Below are 16,260 nucleotides of genomic sequence, written 5' to 3'. Positions count from 1 at the left end.
GAGGGTGGACTTGGGGGGGGGGAGGGGAGGGGAGCAAGAACAACAGCAGAAGAATCTCGTCTGTACAGTACGGGCCGTTTGAGTCATTATTATTACAATATACTTTGACAAAAATAGAATCTCATTTCATATCAATACAACAACAACAAAAAAAAAACAGTTTCCTGGACTGTTACACTGCTAACGTTTTCCAAAGGTTGCTATTTACAATTACAGTAGCCAAGACAGAAGGTGGGATGCTGCCTGGGGGTGGTGGGACAGGAGGTAGCGAGACAATGAGGGCGCCAAGAGCAGGGAGGTGGGGTCAGGAGCGGAAGGAGCTGGGAGGAGGGCTGGGGAGAGGGGCCAGGAGGAAAGAAGGGAGGCAGGCCTTTTGCGGACCTCCTCCATCCCCTCTCCCACCCTCACACACCACCCCAATGTCCACTCCTCTGGGGATGTGTACGTGCAAGGAAGAGCAAGTCCCCTCACTCACGCTAGTCCCTGGATGCAAGGGTTTCCAGTCCTCAGGCACCCCGGGGTGCCTGAGGCCACCTCCTGCTGAGCCACTTCACTCTCCCCAGTTCTCCCTGCGCTTTGTGGCCAGCTTTACGGGGCTGGGGAGCTATTGCACTGTGTATCTTAGAGAAAGTGCTGGGGAAGGGAGGGGGCCCCCAATTCACTCCCTGCCCCAGCCCTTCTGCCCCTCCTCAGCCCTCTCCTCATGGCTCTCTGTCTTTCTCTCCAACTGTGCTTCATAGGGGCCCCACCTCAAGCCCCTTCCCTCCAGCCTCGATTCCCAGGCAGCCTTCCCAGCCCCAAACCTCGGCCAGCACCCGCACACCTTGGAGGTGCAGATCACATGAGAATCAGTTGAGAGTGTGTGGTGTGTGTGCAGGGGCCTCTGGGGCCCAGGCTTGGGTATTCTGCCCCATGTGCCTGTGGCCATAGGAACAGCTGAGAAGCAGAGACCTTCTTCAGAACCTCTGCCTCACTTTCCCCCTGAAACACAAAACCACCCATGAGGCCGACTTTGGGGTTTCAGTCTATTGTAAGGGGTTTTTGTTGTTTGGTAGTTTTTGGTTATTTCCCTCTGTCTGGGGGATGGGGTGGGAGGGCCCCGCATGCAGGGCTCGGCACCTGTCCTTTCCCAAGGCCTATCGGGCCCCCCACCCCCTCCTGCAGCATATGTGTACAACGTGCAAAGTGTCCCCCCCTTCCCCCAAAAAAGAGCCCCCCAGCCAGTGAAACTGGTGGGGGGGTGCAGAAAGAGGGGATGGGAGCATCCCCCTCTCCAAAGCGAGAATCCAAATTAAAAAAAATATAATAATAATAATAATAATATAATAATTATACACAAATGTAACCGTCAACAGGACACGGAGCACAAGAAAGGAAGTGGGGGTCGAGCGGGAGGAGCCCAGGACAGGGAGGGGTGGGCGGTGAGATTGTCAACTCTTCATCAGGGAGGCGGAGAGGAGGGGAGTGGGAACCGTCACTTTAATGTCTGTGAAAAGAGGAGATGGAGAAGGGGGTGTGAGGGCGTGGCCCAGGCTATGGGGTACGTGCCCCCCACGCCCCTCTCCCAGTAGGGCCAGGATTCTAGTGGCAGGGCCAGCTCTGAGGGGAGGAAGTCATCGAGCAGAAGGACTGATGCTGGAGGGAGGGGAGATGGGCCTTTGGCGGGGGTGAAAGGGTGTCCGTGCTGCCCCATAAGGGCTGATGGAAGGGCTGGCTGGCCACCTTTTAGGTGGGAGATGAGACAGGCTGGGGGCATATGGGCCAGTCCCTGGGTGCAGCAGACAACGACAGACCGGAGGGGCGATGCTACAGTACCCAAGTATCGAGCCGCATCCTCTTCACAGCTGAGCCCTCAGCCTCAGGCTCTGGGGCTGGGCGCAGCAGGCCCAGTGTGGGCCCGAAGTCTCCCCGTCCATCATCCCGGTCCCCCGTCTCATAGGAGGCCCCAGCCGGGCTGCTGAGACTGTCGCCAGGCTCAGGGCGGGTAGCCGGAAACACAGCTGGAGGGGGAGGCGCAGGGCTGCGCTCACGGCTTGGGGACACTGGTTCCGACTTGATGCTGATGTGGGGGTGGGTGGTGACCGTGAGGGCAGCACCCACATGGGGCAAGGGGCTGCCAGGGCTGGAGACAGGCAGTGGGCATGGAGTACAGGGGACAGAAATAGAGGAGGTGAGGGACAGAAAAAGTGATGGGAGGTCACACGACAGGGAGTGAGAGAGGACAGAAAGTGAGAGGATGGGGGTTGGGGGTGGGGTGAGGCAAGTGGATGGAGACAGAGGCAGCAGGAGAGAGAGGGCCAAGTGAAGGGAAAAGAAGGAAAAGAAGTCACGTGAGTTGTCTTTCCATCCCATGTCATCTTCTGCAGAGCCAGGAGGGCCCCGCACCCCACCCCAAGCCCGGGCTGGCTGGGGGAAAGGCTCAGGATGGCTCTCCCGGGCCTTGACAGGGGACTCCAGGGCTGCCACTTAGTGGCTTACGTGCTGTCCACTGATGACAGACAACCTCAGAGGGATCTCAGCTCTCAAGAGGCCCCTCCTCTTCCCACCCCTCAGCTCCCCCTTCCCCAACACTGGTGGGACTCACATTAGGTTGCTGAGGGACACGGGGACCAGGTGGGGCTGCTGCTGAGGTGGCGGCTGGGGCTGCTGGGGAGGCTGGGGCTGCGGCTGCTGCGGCTGCGGCGGCTGCTGCGGCTGCGGCGGCTGCTGCCAGGCGGTGACACTGCCTAGCGACAGCCCCCCAGGCGAACTGAAGGCCGGTAAGGAGGAGAGCTCTGCACTGGTCAACTGGTAATCTGCATGGGGTGGGGAAGAAAGTGTGGGTGAGCTTCTTGCAGTGGGAGAGAGGACCGAGGCTCCCATGGGGGAGCCGCCTCCAGGATTATCAGGGTGGGGGGAGTTGTTAACGACAGGTGTGAATAATCAACTAAGCCCGTACAAATTCAGTGAAGATGGCACTCAAAGAAACGCAAATCTTGATAACCACAAGGTGCTGCTTTTTAACAGGATGCAAAGAGAGGTGGTTTTTTAAAATAGTGTTTAACTTTTTTTTTTTTTTTTAACCGTGTGTAGGTATCACTTTTAAATGTCAATTTTAAAAAAGAAGGCGAGGGACTTCCCTGGTGGCACAGTGGTTAAGAATCCGCCTGCCAAGGCAGGGGACACAGGTTCCAGCCCTGCTCCGGGAAGATCCCACATGCTGCAGAGCAGCTAAGCCCGTGTGCCACAACTACTGAGCCCACGCGCCCCAACTACTGAGCCCACGCGCCACAACTACTGAAGCCCGCGCGCCTAGAGTCCGTGCTCCACAACAAGAGAGGCCACCGCAATGAGAAGCCCGTGCACCGCAACGAAGAGTAGCCCCTGCTCACCACAACTAGAGAAAGCCCGCGCGCGGCAGCGAAGACCCAAAGCAGGCAAAATAAAAAATATAAATAAATAAATTTAAAACAATAAAAAAGAAGGGGAAAAAAGGTAGGTAGGAAAGGTCTAATATATGTCTAATTGTCATCTCTTCAACTGCCAAGGCTTCAAGAGCCTTTCTGAGATTAGAGGGGAGTGGTGGGAAATGCTAGGTGAATGGCGCATCTGAAGCAAATGGCTGTAACTACCATTCCACCTTCCTCAAAGTCCCTGAGTCTCCTGAAGACTGTCAACACATAAAGCAGGTAGGAATAGGCAGCAGCAAGCGTTCGGGCTGCTGTGCCCACAAACACAGAGGACGCACATCTGCCGCCCAGAAGGGCCTACAAGAGCAGAGGGGCTGTGAGCGAAACAGGCCTGCGGTACAACCGGCCAAGGTTCTGGCGGATTTCCCCATGAGGTGGCACTCGTTGTTTTCAAAATTTCTGTCTTAATGAAGAAACTGTGATGTTTGCACTGAACAAACAGAACCATGAAATGTTTCACGATTTACGCAGCTCTGTTCTGTTTCACGCCGCAGCCTGTTTGGGACACTCTAGAAAATGCCTTCCCTGAGGAACACAGGCTGACTGCACCGCAGCGTGATGAGGAGGGCACACCCGCCAGTCTTCCCAATGCTACACCACGTGCTCCTACTTGAGGGGCCATCTGCTCCAGCCCTCTGTCTTTACGCAGGGAAGACAGGATTATCTGTGCAACAGAACGGTAAGGTGAAGGGCATGAGCGATGGGGTCAAACTTCCTAGCCACCTCCACTTACAGTCCATGCGATCTTCGGCGAGTTACTCAGTCTGTCCATAAACTGGAGGCAATAATCCTGCCTGCATCACTCAGCTGCTATGAGGACTGAGCTCGTTAACACACACGAAGTATGTAGAACAGTGTCTGGCACATGATAAATAATCAAAAGAGTTACCTGCTGTTATTATTAATTTACAAATGAGGTGACTGCAGCCTCAAGTTTGAGGAACTCTCCCCAGGTCACAGAGAAAGCCAATGGCAGAGCTAAGACACGACCCCAGGCTTCTTTTATTACCTTTAAATCTCACTCTATAGATGGTCCACTCTTGCCTCTGGTCTCATGACAATGTTAATTAGCCAGGAGTTTTGAGACGCTTACATTTAAAAAGCAGACCAAGGGCAGACAGGGGCCCCTAGGACCAACTATTTACAACATTCATTTTACAAACAAGGAAACCAACCCCGAACAGTGCAGTGTTGCCCATTGTCCCCCAGCCAGTAAATGGTAGGGACTCAAACCCCAGTCTTGCACTTTCCCACCACACTCCAGCCCTGTCTACCTGGAGATCTGGCTCCCCAGCAGGCCCCTTGGTCTCCTCCTAGAGCGACCAAGCCAGACCTCTGCAGCCAGTGTCAACAAGGGGCCAGGTGCGTCCCTTATCCATGATATTACCACAGGCAGATCACCCCCAGCCGGAACTTGGACTGGGGCCAGGCACTGTAAATAGTGAACAACTAAAGCAATGTGTTCATTGGGGATTTGTTTATATACGTAGGGTCACCTGAAAACACCTGCTGTTTAAACCGAGGTCTGCTTAACTACTCCTGCAAGAGGAACTGGAGCCCTTGGTTTCTGAGAGGATGTGAGAAAGCCCAAACACTTCCCAGCAGGGCTCCAACGGCAGGCCCAGGGTCAGAATCTGCTTTCACACCAGACTGACAAATAGAGTCTAAAGTCTGGCCTTGCTGAGCGCCTGTCGCAGGTTCACTGACACCCACTAACCTGCCTCCTGCTTCACAGAGACTGGTGGAGGACCTGAGAAGATGGCAGGAAACCACCACCGTGGGATTCCCAAATAAACAGCAGCTCCTGAAAAGTGGCCTGTGCTGCCCTCTACCAACCGCCCCCGTTGGTAGGGCTAGAAGGGCCTCAGAGACCTCCTGTCCACCCACAACTCACAGATGAGAACTCCTACTGGCCCCTGAAGGTGCGGCCATCTGAAGCAGTCCTCTCTGAAGCTGCCCAAGGACATGATAACTTGGGAGTGGGTACACACATGGGAGCATACACAAGGGACGAGGGACTTCACAAGACACCCAGGTGATAAAATCTGGACACAGACCCACATGCCAGGGTCTGGCCTCTCAACACGAGGCAGTTCCTCCAGCTCTCTTACCTGCCCCGAAGGGCTTTCCCACACACAGGGTTGGGTTCTAGATTTTTACACACAGGGAAGAGGTGGGATTTTGTGGGTATCTGTACTGGTGTCTGGGACCTACCTAGCATGGTTCAACTCTGGAATGTGGGCTTGGGGAGTGGGTAGAAGTTTAGGGGTCTTTTGGTCTAGTCTGATCTCACCACAGAACAGCCCTGATGCAAGCCATTCACAGGTGAGAAAAGCTGGGGAACATCAAAAGCCTCTTCAGTGGGAGAAACAGACCAGGTTCCCAGCCACATCGATGCTCTGAAACAAGGTGACAAGGCATTTCCGTACTGGGAAGTCCTTCCTGACACAGCAGCTTGGAATGCAGGCAAGGATGGCTGAAAATGTCACAGACTGTTCCTGGGAGGGTGTGAGTGGGTGACAGAGGCCAGGACAGCCCTGGGGACCCAGGACGGCCCAAGCACTGGGTGTCCTTTCTGAATTTTTCTACCCAGAGGTCTCTCCCATGTCTCCAAGTGACTCTTCACCTTCAGATCCCCTCCCCCACTTTCATCAGACCTCCTCCTCCCCCCTTTCCCCCTCATCATTCCACCAAGCCAACATCAGGGTGAGAGACCCCCTTCTTCCTCCTCCGGCCCGCCCTGGAGTCCCGACTTGGCTTTCCCAGGAAGCTGGATAAATCTTCCTGACCATGCTTCCTCTCGGGTCTCCTCAGCCTCCCTGTCTCTCTCTCTCATTCCTTCATTCTTCTCCTCCAGGAAGCCTTGCTGAACTCGGCATGCTCCCCTCCCCACTCCCCGACCCTGGTCAGCCCGAGTCACCCAGCTGCTCAACCCACCTCAGAAGAGAGCTCCCCAAGGACAGGGCTTTCCCTCTCCATTAGGTCCTATTTAAAAATAAGGGATACTCATACCCACTTAAATTTGATTTTCAGACAAAAGAATGAATAATTTTTGCACAAGTATGTCTTTGAGACAGTTCCAATAACACCATCACCATGTGAATGGCATCCGATGTTACTATTTGCTAAATCTGGCAACCTTAATTAGGTAGGGGCTACCCCAAATCAATGGCCCTCCTCAGATGGGGGCATCCCCCGGAGAATACCTTGTGTTCCTTCTCTGGTCCCTCCTGTGCCCCAAGGCCAAGTGCACACAGCTACATGTCACATGAACACTCACCTGTGTTGTAGGCGGTGGGCATGGAAGAGAAGGGGAGGCCCTGGCTGAGTAAACTCGGTGTTGCCACGGAAACCACTGGGGTGGTGAGCGAGTGGGTAGACTGGGAGACCCCAAGGCGCTGGGCATTGTTCTGCAGGAGAAAAGAGTCTGTCAAGAGGTGGCAAATGGGAGGGCTGCTTTATCCAGGGCCCCCATTCCAAGGACAAGCTGGGGTCCCTGAATCTCAAGGCCCAGGAGGAATGCCTCAGCATGAAGACATCGCAGACACACAAACACTGGTGCATTCACAGAGACACTGCGATCCATGGAGAGAGACATGCACACACAGATTCACTGACGCCTACACACATGCGAAAAGGAAAGTACATATGCTGGTCCTGGGGCCCCAACACCAGCCATGGGCCCTGTCTCCATTCTTCTCCTGGTTAGTCCCCCTAGAGTCTACCCTCCATCTGTCACACTGCAGCACACGCCCTGGTAGAAGTGTGCTGGCATCTGTGAGAGGAATGCAGGGCCTGGCGTGGCGTGTGCCTCCGTGTACGCACACACGTGTGTGGGGCTGTCAGCTCCATCTGCCGCTGAGTCACTTGTTTATTCCAACTCCGCGCTGGGGCCGTAACTGCCGCCGTGTTGGCCGCCAAAGCCTGCCTGCCTTTTCCAGCCTCTCTGGCCTCCCGTCAGGGAGTTCGGGAGGGAGGAGCCCCCGCCCCACTCCTGGCTGAGTGTGAGGATGTAAGCGTGTATATGTGTGACAGAGGAAGAGTGCTGCGTATGCCTCTGAGTGCCTGTAAGACGGGCTGCGTGCAGGAGGGAGCACCAGGAGAGAGGGAAGCAGGGAAGCCCCTGACCAAGGACACCTCTGGCCTTGCCTTGGGCCTCAGCTTTCCCTAGAAAACCGATTTTCCTGTCCAGCTGGCATCCCTCCGAAGGAGGTCCCTGTCCTGGGTGGGCATGAATAGAGTCAGAGGGCAAGCGCAAGGGCCTAATCCAGGCACCCAGGGATACACTGAGATGGGACCTCTGAGGCCTGAGGCAGGCCCACTCCACTGGTGCACGTGCATGCGTGCGCGCGCGCACACACACACACACACACACACACACACACACACACACACAGGTGTGTCTGCATGAATGCAACATCCCACGAAAACATCCACGGACACTCAGGTACACACACATGCATTGAACTCCTCGCCCCCACCCCGTTCATCTCTGCATCCCACTTGGCACTAAGCATAGCTCTTGGCAAATAACCAGATAAACAAACACCACACACTACACACACAGGCCAAAGGACAAAGGTACACACATACTCCATGCTGGGGGACCGCAGAGCAATGGGCTAACCCAGAATTTAAAGCCACAGCAAACATCTCATAGCCTCACTTACCAGATCTAAATGGTCCTCAGTCTGGGAGCAGAAATAAAACCAAGGGGATGGTTCAGTCTCTGGCCCCTGCCCTCCCCTCACGCCCCTGCCCCCACAGCCATGCCGTCTACCTCTTTGCATCGGAGCAGGATGGCTCTCCAACCTAGGAGGGCAGAGCTCTTCACTGTCCTGATTTCCAGAAGATGCTATATCCCAATGCCCACCAGTTAGGAAACCCTCACAGCCTAATCCTCATCCCTCTGATCACCCTCCTATTATCATCAGGGAACCTTGTCTCCCACCTCCTGTCCCTTTTTACTGCCCTTGAGACTGGTACTTCTGTGCTCCAACCTCTTGGAAGGCCCTTTGGGAAGGAAGAGCTCATAAAAAGCCACGATTCCACGATCTCTCTAGGGAAGTCCTAACTGCTGGTTCTCTCTCCTGCTAGAGGTCAGCTCTGTCCTCCCACCCTACTGCTCCCCACTCTCCCATTCCCCAGCCCCTGGCCCTCGGTCCAGACACCCCACTCACCAAATGATGCATTAACCCCTTTCCTCCCTGGGAAGTGATGACCCTCAGGTCAGGCTTGCGGCTGGGGGCTCCAAGCTGGGCGCTGTGGGTGGGTGGGGGCGGAGACTTGGCAGGGATGACCTTGTTTAGGCTGTTGCCGTTGGCCATGGGGAGGAGGCCAGGGGAAGCCCGGGCGCTGACGTAGCCATTCCCTGGAAAGGTGAAGAGATGAGGGTAAAAGGAAAAACGTGGACCCACCACTTAGCCCTGTTAACTGCTCCCAAACCAATACTCCTGTCACCCAGAACTTCTCAAAGCCATGTTCAAACTTTGAGTGGCTACTAAGTTCTCTCATTTTCCCCTAAAACCACCCTGGTCTTGGGAGTAAGGGGAGAACACTCCTTACTCCTCAATCATCGGGTTCATCCCCCTGCCTCTAAGCTACATGTGATGGGACTGGGTAGTAGGAGCTGGTCTCCAACGACAGGACGTCCAGCACCTGCCCCCAGCTGGGCCCATAATGACGCAGGTTGGAGAAGGGTGGCAGCCTGGAAGTTGAGACTCAGTGTGGATCCCGGTCACAAGGGCAAATCAACCACTCAGACTGCTCCCCTTGCCTTGAGCTCGGGATGCTGTGATTTGGATAAGCACGTGACAAGATGCCTGTAGCTCTGGGAAAAAGACGAGCCATTCATTTGCAGGGCTGGTGTTACTGGAACTGGGGGACTGATGACATAGCTGCCACCAAAATTAGACTGGTAATAACAAGCAGAATAACCATCTTTTACATTTGTTCCACACTCCATAACCAACACAGGGCCTTCACACACGGATCATCGTATTTAATCCTCACACTAACCCTGCAAGACGGACAGGACATGTATCATTAGCCCTATTTACAGACGAGGAAACACCTGCCAACCGCTGGTTCGGAGAGGTGTGATGACTTCTCCAGGGCCACACAACCACTTTCTACGTGTTGCGCTCGAGGGCCTAGAAGCATCACCGTTCCCTTAAGGTCTGCAGGCACTTCACTGGACATTTCCTTGGAGAGGGAGGGGTATTCACCCATTCCCCCCATTTCCTGCCCCCGTACACAACTGCTGCCAAGGAGGTAGTACATGGCTCCTGGGGCCAAGCTGGGGAACTCTAAAACCCAGAGATGTGGCGGTGACCAACGTCAGAAGTATCACCTTGCCCTCTGCCCTGAGAGCACACTGCTTCCCTGGAAGTGTGTGGCTGCCTCCATCCCAATTCCCGGATCACTCCGGGAATGGCAGGAATGTTGGGGTGACGTCAATGGTGACATTCGAAGTCACAGTCACCAGCCGGACAACGGCACAGGGCAGGAGGGGCTGTCAGCTGCTGGGGGGGCGGGGTGGCATGGGGCGAGCAGCCTTTCTTCTGTGGTTCATAGACGTGTGCTTACAAGTGCACATCTAATGTCTGGATATTTCCATAAGAGTGAGAAAGTGTCCGTACGTGTGTAAGTGCGTGTGAGTCTGTGCCTCTTATCGGTCGCCAATGTCAGATATTTGTATCTTCCAGATCCCAACCAGACGCCACCCCCCAAATGAACTGGAAAAATCTGGAACCTCTCTTCCAACTAGAAATGTTGGTCAGTTCTCAGAGTTTTCCCAGAATTCCCTGAGCCTACATCTCTGCCAATCATCCACACCAATCACTGCTACAGACAAAAAAATCCAGGGGCTTAAAAATCCTCAGATACTACAACCAGCTCAGGCCCTGGGATCTTCCTCTCCCCTAATCTAGGCCACTCTCGGTCCCTGGAACACCTGAGGCCACCGAGCAGGCAGACCCTGGCCTTCCCCCAGACAGAAGGGCAGCTTTACTCACCGACAGGGCTGGGGCAGGCTCCGTTAGCACTGTTGAGGTCTCCCCCCAGCATGGCCCCTGGAGGAAAAAGAGAACCATAAGCCGACAGCACAGCCTCTTCCAGAGTGAGTCCTGGGAACTGGACTCACTGGGAGTCACACTCCCTTCCCTCTGGAACCACATACGTGGGAGAGTGCTGTGGTGGGTGAAGGGAAATAGTCACCGTGGAAAATGGAATCCCAAAGTCTCACCACACCTCACTGCCACGTCACCTACCCACCTATCAGATCACTTACCTGCGCTGGCTGGCCGCTGGGGCAGGCCGGGAGACACACTGTTCCTCTGTAGTGCTGGCTGCTGGGGGGACAGGAGCCGTGGGTCCGTGAGGGATGACGTCACCAGGGAAGGGGTGACCAGGGAGCCGCTGGGATTGCTGAACTGCAGTGAGCTCTGATTGGACACGGGCACCGTGACGGGCATGGCAAAGTTGGGGGCCGGGACAGCTGACTAGACAGAAGATGGAGAGGCAGGGTCAGGCCAGGGTGATCCCTTACCCTGGACTCACTTTGCCTGGGAGGGCAGGCCAGGGTTCCTCTAGCCTCTGGGCTGTGGGTCCTTGGGCCAGGAGCTCCATCTCTCTGCTCTGGAACCCCCTGGAGTCATGCCTGCCACTCCCACCAAGGAAGTATGCTGGTTGGAGTGCTTTGGGATCCAGCTCTGGCCCAGAGAATGAGAAGAAGGCTCTGCTCACTGCAGAGAGACCCGGGGACACCTGGAACCCCCCTAACGGAGGTGGGTTAGTCCTCAGCCAGGCAGGACACACAGAGAGCAGGTTAGAGGCCCTGAGTACAGACCCAAACTCACACACACAGCTGTTAAGGATGAGCGCGTGGGTCGGGGCGTCACCTCACTTTGTCGCCTCTCATCCGTCTGCCTGCTGCAGAGGGCGTTCACCCACCTCACTGCCTTCCCCTTCAGCAGGAGTCTCTGCCTCCCCTTGACAGTGCTATTGAGTATCTTGGGCTGGGGGTGTCAGAGCAGGCCCAAAGGGGCCTCTCCCCAGAACAAATCTGGGCAGAGAGCACATTCTCTACTTTCCTGTCATCTAAGGATCTCAGGTCATCTACACACTTCTTGCTGGTGAGGGGACACTCCAGGCCTCTCCCGGCTTATGCTCCATCCAAGATGAGTCTCAGCAAGGGTCACGGGTTTATCACGACCAACGTCAGAGGTTCCTCAGTGGTCACCAATAGCCCCAGCATGGCTCAGAGCAGAACATCCATCAGAGGCAGCCGAGGGCCGGGGCGGGGCGCGAAGCCACACCATGCACCACAGGGAGGCTCTCCTCCATGCGACTACTCACGGCCAGTCTATAACTCTGCATCATTTTATCAAACTCCTCGTCTATCTTTTTATATTTCTCCTCCGTCTGGGGGGTCAGGGCAAACACCTCGTCCACCTCAGGGCTCTCACATTCCCTGTGCTTCTTGTGCAGCGCCTGGGGGGGAAGGGGCCGGAAGGGGGGGCCAACAGAGAGAGAGTGAGTGGGGCTCACCCCATAGCGCCGGAAGAGCCCGTCGAGCTCCTCGCTGGCGCGCCGGTACTTGTCCTCCAGCAGGGGGCTCTGTTCCAGCGAGTCCTCCCCGTCGGGCTCCGGGCTGTCGCAGCCGTTGAAGCCCTTCTTCCTCAGGGTCTGTAACCGCACCACTACCGTCAGCAGGGGTGAGGGTCCTCCCAGCCCCGACCAGCCCCCGCCTCCCTGGCGTTCCTTCCAGCCCTTCCCTAAGACTCTCCTACTAGGGCACTGTGTGACTGTGTGGTTGGTGGGGGAGGCGTCAGAATACAGGGTCACGTGGAAGGTGGGCCTAACCCAGGGACTGCAGCCAGCACAGGGACATGTGCTTCCAAGGTGACAGGTGGGGTGGGGGGTTTCTGGGGGATGAGCTGAGGGGCTGGTACCCTGTCTACCCTTAGGTGAGCCCCAGCCAGAAGGCACAGAGCGCTCTCCAGCGCAAGGCAGTCAGGGCTGTCTTTGGCCCGGCTCAATTCCTGGGCTCTGCTTAAAAGAAGAAGGGGAAAAAGAAATCGAAATGGAGACAGAGAGGCAGAAGAATAAGAGGGAGAAAGACAAAACATTTCTTTGCATTTACTGAGTTCCTACCATGTACCACCTTGTACACTGTCCTCGAGCAAAGGCCACAGCTTCTCCCATGCACCCACACAAAGGAGGGGATGCACACCTGGTGGTGTGGAGGAGACCCCAAAGCTGACCTCTCCATGCTCAAAACATCTTCACAGATGCTTGTTTTGTCTTGAAAATGAATGTGAATTTCACATTCTAGTCTACAGTAAATCTGTTTTCTCTAATATAAAAATAAAAGAATTTCTTCCACATCTGTGGAGTGGAAGTCTCGCTCCAGGAAGGCAGGCCTGTGGCTTCCCAGGCACCCTTCTTCATCAGCACAGGTCCCGTACCCCCAGTGTAAGAAGCAGGAACTGGGCTGTCTCATTCAATTCACACAACACCCTTCAAAGCAGGCACTGGCCCCATTTCGTGGAGGTGGGCACCAAGGCTCTGGGAAGCGAAACCACCTGCCCAAGGCCACACAGCCAGTAAAGGCCAGAGCTGGATTCCAAAGCCCACGTCCTTTAATGGTTTACAATGTCAGCTCTCTTTGAAACAGAAAATAGAGCCACAGGGACCCACAAAGGGACAGAGACAGAGCAGCAGAGATGGAAACAAAGAGGGAGACAGAGAAAGGAAGAGTCAGATGCAGGAGCATATCAAAAGATGGAGAAGGAAGGAAAGAGAGAGAGAGAGAGAGAGAGAGAGAGAATTTGAGAGCAGACAGAGCAGAGATGTCATGTTGTGCCTGACAGACATGAAGAAAGCGGCTCAGAGAGGGCTGGAGTGGAACTGGGCTGGGTGGGCAGCCCCATCTGACATCTACCTCACTGCCCTCCTTCCTTCTCGGGCCCGGGGTTTGTAGAAGAGGATGTGGGTTTATATGTGTGTGCGCACAGGTGAGGGGGCTTCAAGGGGCACGTGTACATGTGTGTGTGCACGGGGAGGTCCAAGTGTGCATGCTGCATGGGCACGTGGTGTGCAGTCGCAGGCGGGGGTGGGGTCCGCGTGCGTGGGCCCACCTCGATGATGTCGGCGTTGGTGCGGCTCTCGTGCGGCTCATTGTACTCCGTGTACTTGAGCAGCACCTTGTCCATGTCCGTGCTGGCGTACTGGAACAGCTTGTTGGAGTGGTTGAAGATGATGAGTGCGATCTCGCAGTCACAGAGCACGCTCAGCTCGTACGCCTTCTTCATCAGCCCGAACTTCCTCTTGGTGAATGTCACCTGTAGGTGGGCGTGTGGGCGGCCAGGTCTGGCTCAGTCAAGGTCTGCCCAGGAGTCCCACCTACAGGAAGCTGGACATCGCCAGCCCCTGCCTCAGGGTAACCCTGTTCTCAGGAGCCCCTGGTCTGGGCAAGGAACAGGCCAGCGCCCCTCTGCCAACACACGGCCAAGGCACAGCCCAGGGCCAATTCACTGAAAGCAGACATTCAGATGGACAGAACTCCACACCTCTGTGCTGGGGGCTATAAACAGGTTAGGGAGGGAGAAGAGAAGAGCTTCCAGCCTCTTCCCTTGGGGTAGGAGGAGGGGAAGGATTCATCTTGGGAAAGGGCAAGTGCCTGGGTGCGGCCTGAGGTTTGCATATTGCATATTGTAGGGGCTCAGGTCTGCCTGGTTGCAGCAGCAGATAAGTCTTGGGGTTCCAGGACACAGGGTCCTAAGAGCTGCAGGGAGGTGGGGATTCCTCTTCTCCCAACTCAGCCCTTGCCCTTCCATAACAGACTCCAGAGCCCCCTTCTTCCAGGAAGCCTTCTTGGAGTGTCTGGAAGTGGAGTGGAGGCAGAGGCCAGCTCCCTGCCCTCATCCACTCCGCGAAGCTCCCGGATCCCCTCACCTGTCGGTTCCGCTCATCGGTGATTCGCTGGATCTGAATCTTTTTCCTCCCCATCTTTTCCGGGGATCTTCACTGCCGGGGAGGGGAGGGGATAGCTGGGTGGCGGGTCTCGGCACACCTTACACTGTGCTCATGAACAGTCTCGGACCAGCACTCAGTTCATGGTCTGCGGGACACCTTCTGCACAGCCTCCTGGGTGGGGAGGGTCACAAGAGGACTGTCAGCCCTGGCAACCCTCAGGCCTGCTCCTTTGGCACACGGGCCAGCCTCACAGCACCCCTGTGAGAGGCTGGCAGCATCTGAGCCCCATCCACAAACTAAGGAAATGGTGGCGACCTGAGGTGATGGCATGCCACAGCCAGGCACAAGCCGGAATTCACTCCGGGCCCAGGACTCTGCTCCAGGATCCTTCCACACCATCACTGCTGCCCTCAGGTTCTAGGTCAGACAGCACACAATCAGGGAGCTCCCTGGCTCCTAAGGGTCTGAGTCTTAGAGAATGTCCCACCCCCTCACTTCTCCCCAGAGCCCACCAGGAGCAGAGACACCTGGGCTTGCCAGCTGCCCCGCTGGCCTAGGACGGTGGTTCCCATACGGAGCCCGGTGCAGAGAACGTGCTGAGTGAACACCCGCCGAGGCTGTGAACAGCTAGCCCAGTGTACCTGCTGCCAGAATGGGAGTGTGTCTGCACCCCTGGCTCAAGAACATACCAGAGCAGGTCTAGAGCAGTGGTCCTCATACCAGACTCATGGAACCCTGGAGCCTGGAGTCCCAAAGTAGGGCTTGGGCTGCAGAACCCCTATCTCCCTTTAACCAGGGCTCCCCTACACCAATCTGTTTTACTCAGTGGGCCTTGGCCTAAATTTCTGCTTTGAAGAAAGGATTCTGCTGCTTTAAATAAACAAACCAACCAACCAACCACCCCTCTACACCAGAGGTCAGTAAATTTTTTCTTTAAAAAGCCAAATAGGGGGCTTCCCTGGTGGCGCAGTGGTTGGGAGTCCGCCTGCCGATGCAGGGGACACGGGTTCGTGCCCCGGTCCGGGAAGATCCCACATGCCGCGGAGCGGCTGGGCCCCATGAGCCATGGCCGCTGAGCCTGCATGTCCGGAGCCTGTGCTCCACAACGGGAGAGGCCACAACAGTGAGAGACCCGTGTACCACACACACAAAAAAGAAAAGCCAAATAGGGACCTCCCTGGCGGTCCAGTGGTAAAGAATCTGCCTTCCAATGCAGGGTACGTGGGTTTGATCCCTAGTTGGGGAACTAAGATCCCACATGCCGCAGGGCAACTAAGCCCTTGCGCCACAACTACTGAGCTCACGCACCTCAACTAGAGAGCCCGTGTGCCGCAACGAAGAGCCCACGTGCTCTGGAGCCCACGCGCCACAACGAAAGATCCCACGTGCCGCAACTAAGACCCATTGCAGCAAAAAAAAAAAAAAAAAAGGTAAATAAATATTAAAAAAAAAAAGAAGCCAAATAGTAAGTATTTCAGGTTTTGCAGGCCATACCGTCTCTGTTGTAACTACTCAACTCTGCCATTGCAGCATGAAAGCAGCTGTAGACAACACATTTAAAAGAACGAGTGTGGCTGTGCCCCCCAATAACACTAGATTTATAAGAACAGGCATGGCCAGATTTGGCCCATGCGTCACAGTTTGCCAACTCCTGCTCTAGAGGAGTGGGGCATGCCTAGAACCCAAGCTCAGTCTAAGAGCACTGCCTCCCAACCTTGCTCAACTCAAAGCATGTAGAGAAAATATAGAACCAGTGCCAGACAGGAAAGAGGCTGCTGGCAGCCAGGGGGACACAGGCACCAGGTGGAAGGATCCTTGTTTCAGTACACCT

The 16,260-nt window shown here is 55.5% G+C and overlaps 1 protein-coding gene across 1 annotated transcript; it reads right to left on the bottom strand.

Annotated features, from left to right (window-relative positions):
• Nucleotides 1-56: 56 nt before the first annotated feature.
• Nucleotides 57-15,355, bottom strand: MEF2D (myocyte enhancer factor 2D). The gene is made up of 11 exons (XM_024748149.1): nucleotides 14,745-15,355; nucleotides 14,409-14,600; nucleotides 13,592-13,795; nucleotides 12,000-12,137; nucleotides 10,741-10,951; nucleotides 10,466-10,522; nucleotides 8,630-8,820; nucleotides 6,730-6,859; nucleotides 2,585-2,795; nucleotides 1,816-2,122; nucleotides 57-1,486 (listed from the first exon to the last, which is right to left on the bottom strand). Exons 2-11 carry the CDS (start codon nucleotides 14,460-14,462, stop codon nucleotides 1,475-1,477), a joined length of 1,515 nt encoding a protein of 504 aa, XP_024603917.1. The 5' UTR covers nucleotides 14,463-14,600; nucleotides 14,745-15,355; the 3' UTR covers nucleotides 57-1,474.
• Nucleotides 15,356-16,260: the final 905 nt, after the last annotated feature.

Source organism: Neophocaena asiaeorientalis, unplaced genomic scaffold (assembly GCF_003031525.2).
Source record: "Neophocaena asiaeorientalis asiaeorientalis breed wild unplaced genomic scaffold, Neophocaena_asiaeorientalis_V1.1 scaffold76, whole genome shotgun sequence".
NCBI classification, from domain to species: domain Eukaryota; kingdom Metazoa; phylum Chordata; class Mammalia; order Artiodactyla; family Phocoenidae; genus Neophocaena; species Neophocaena asiaeorientalis.
Note: the sequence above shows the minus strand (reverse complement) of the source record. Positions and strands in the feature narration are given on the sequence as shown.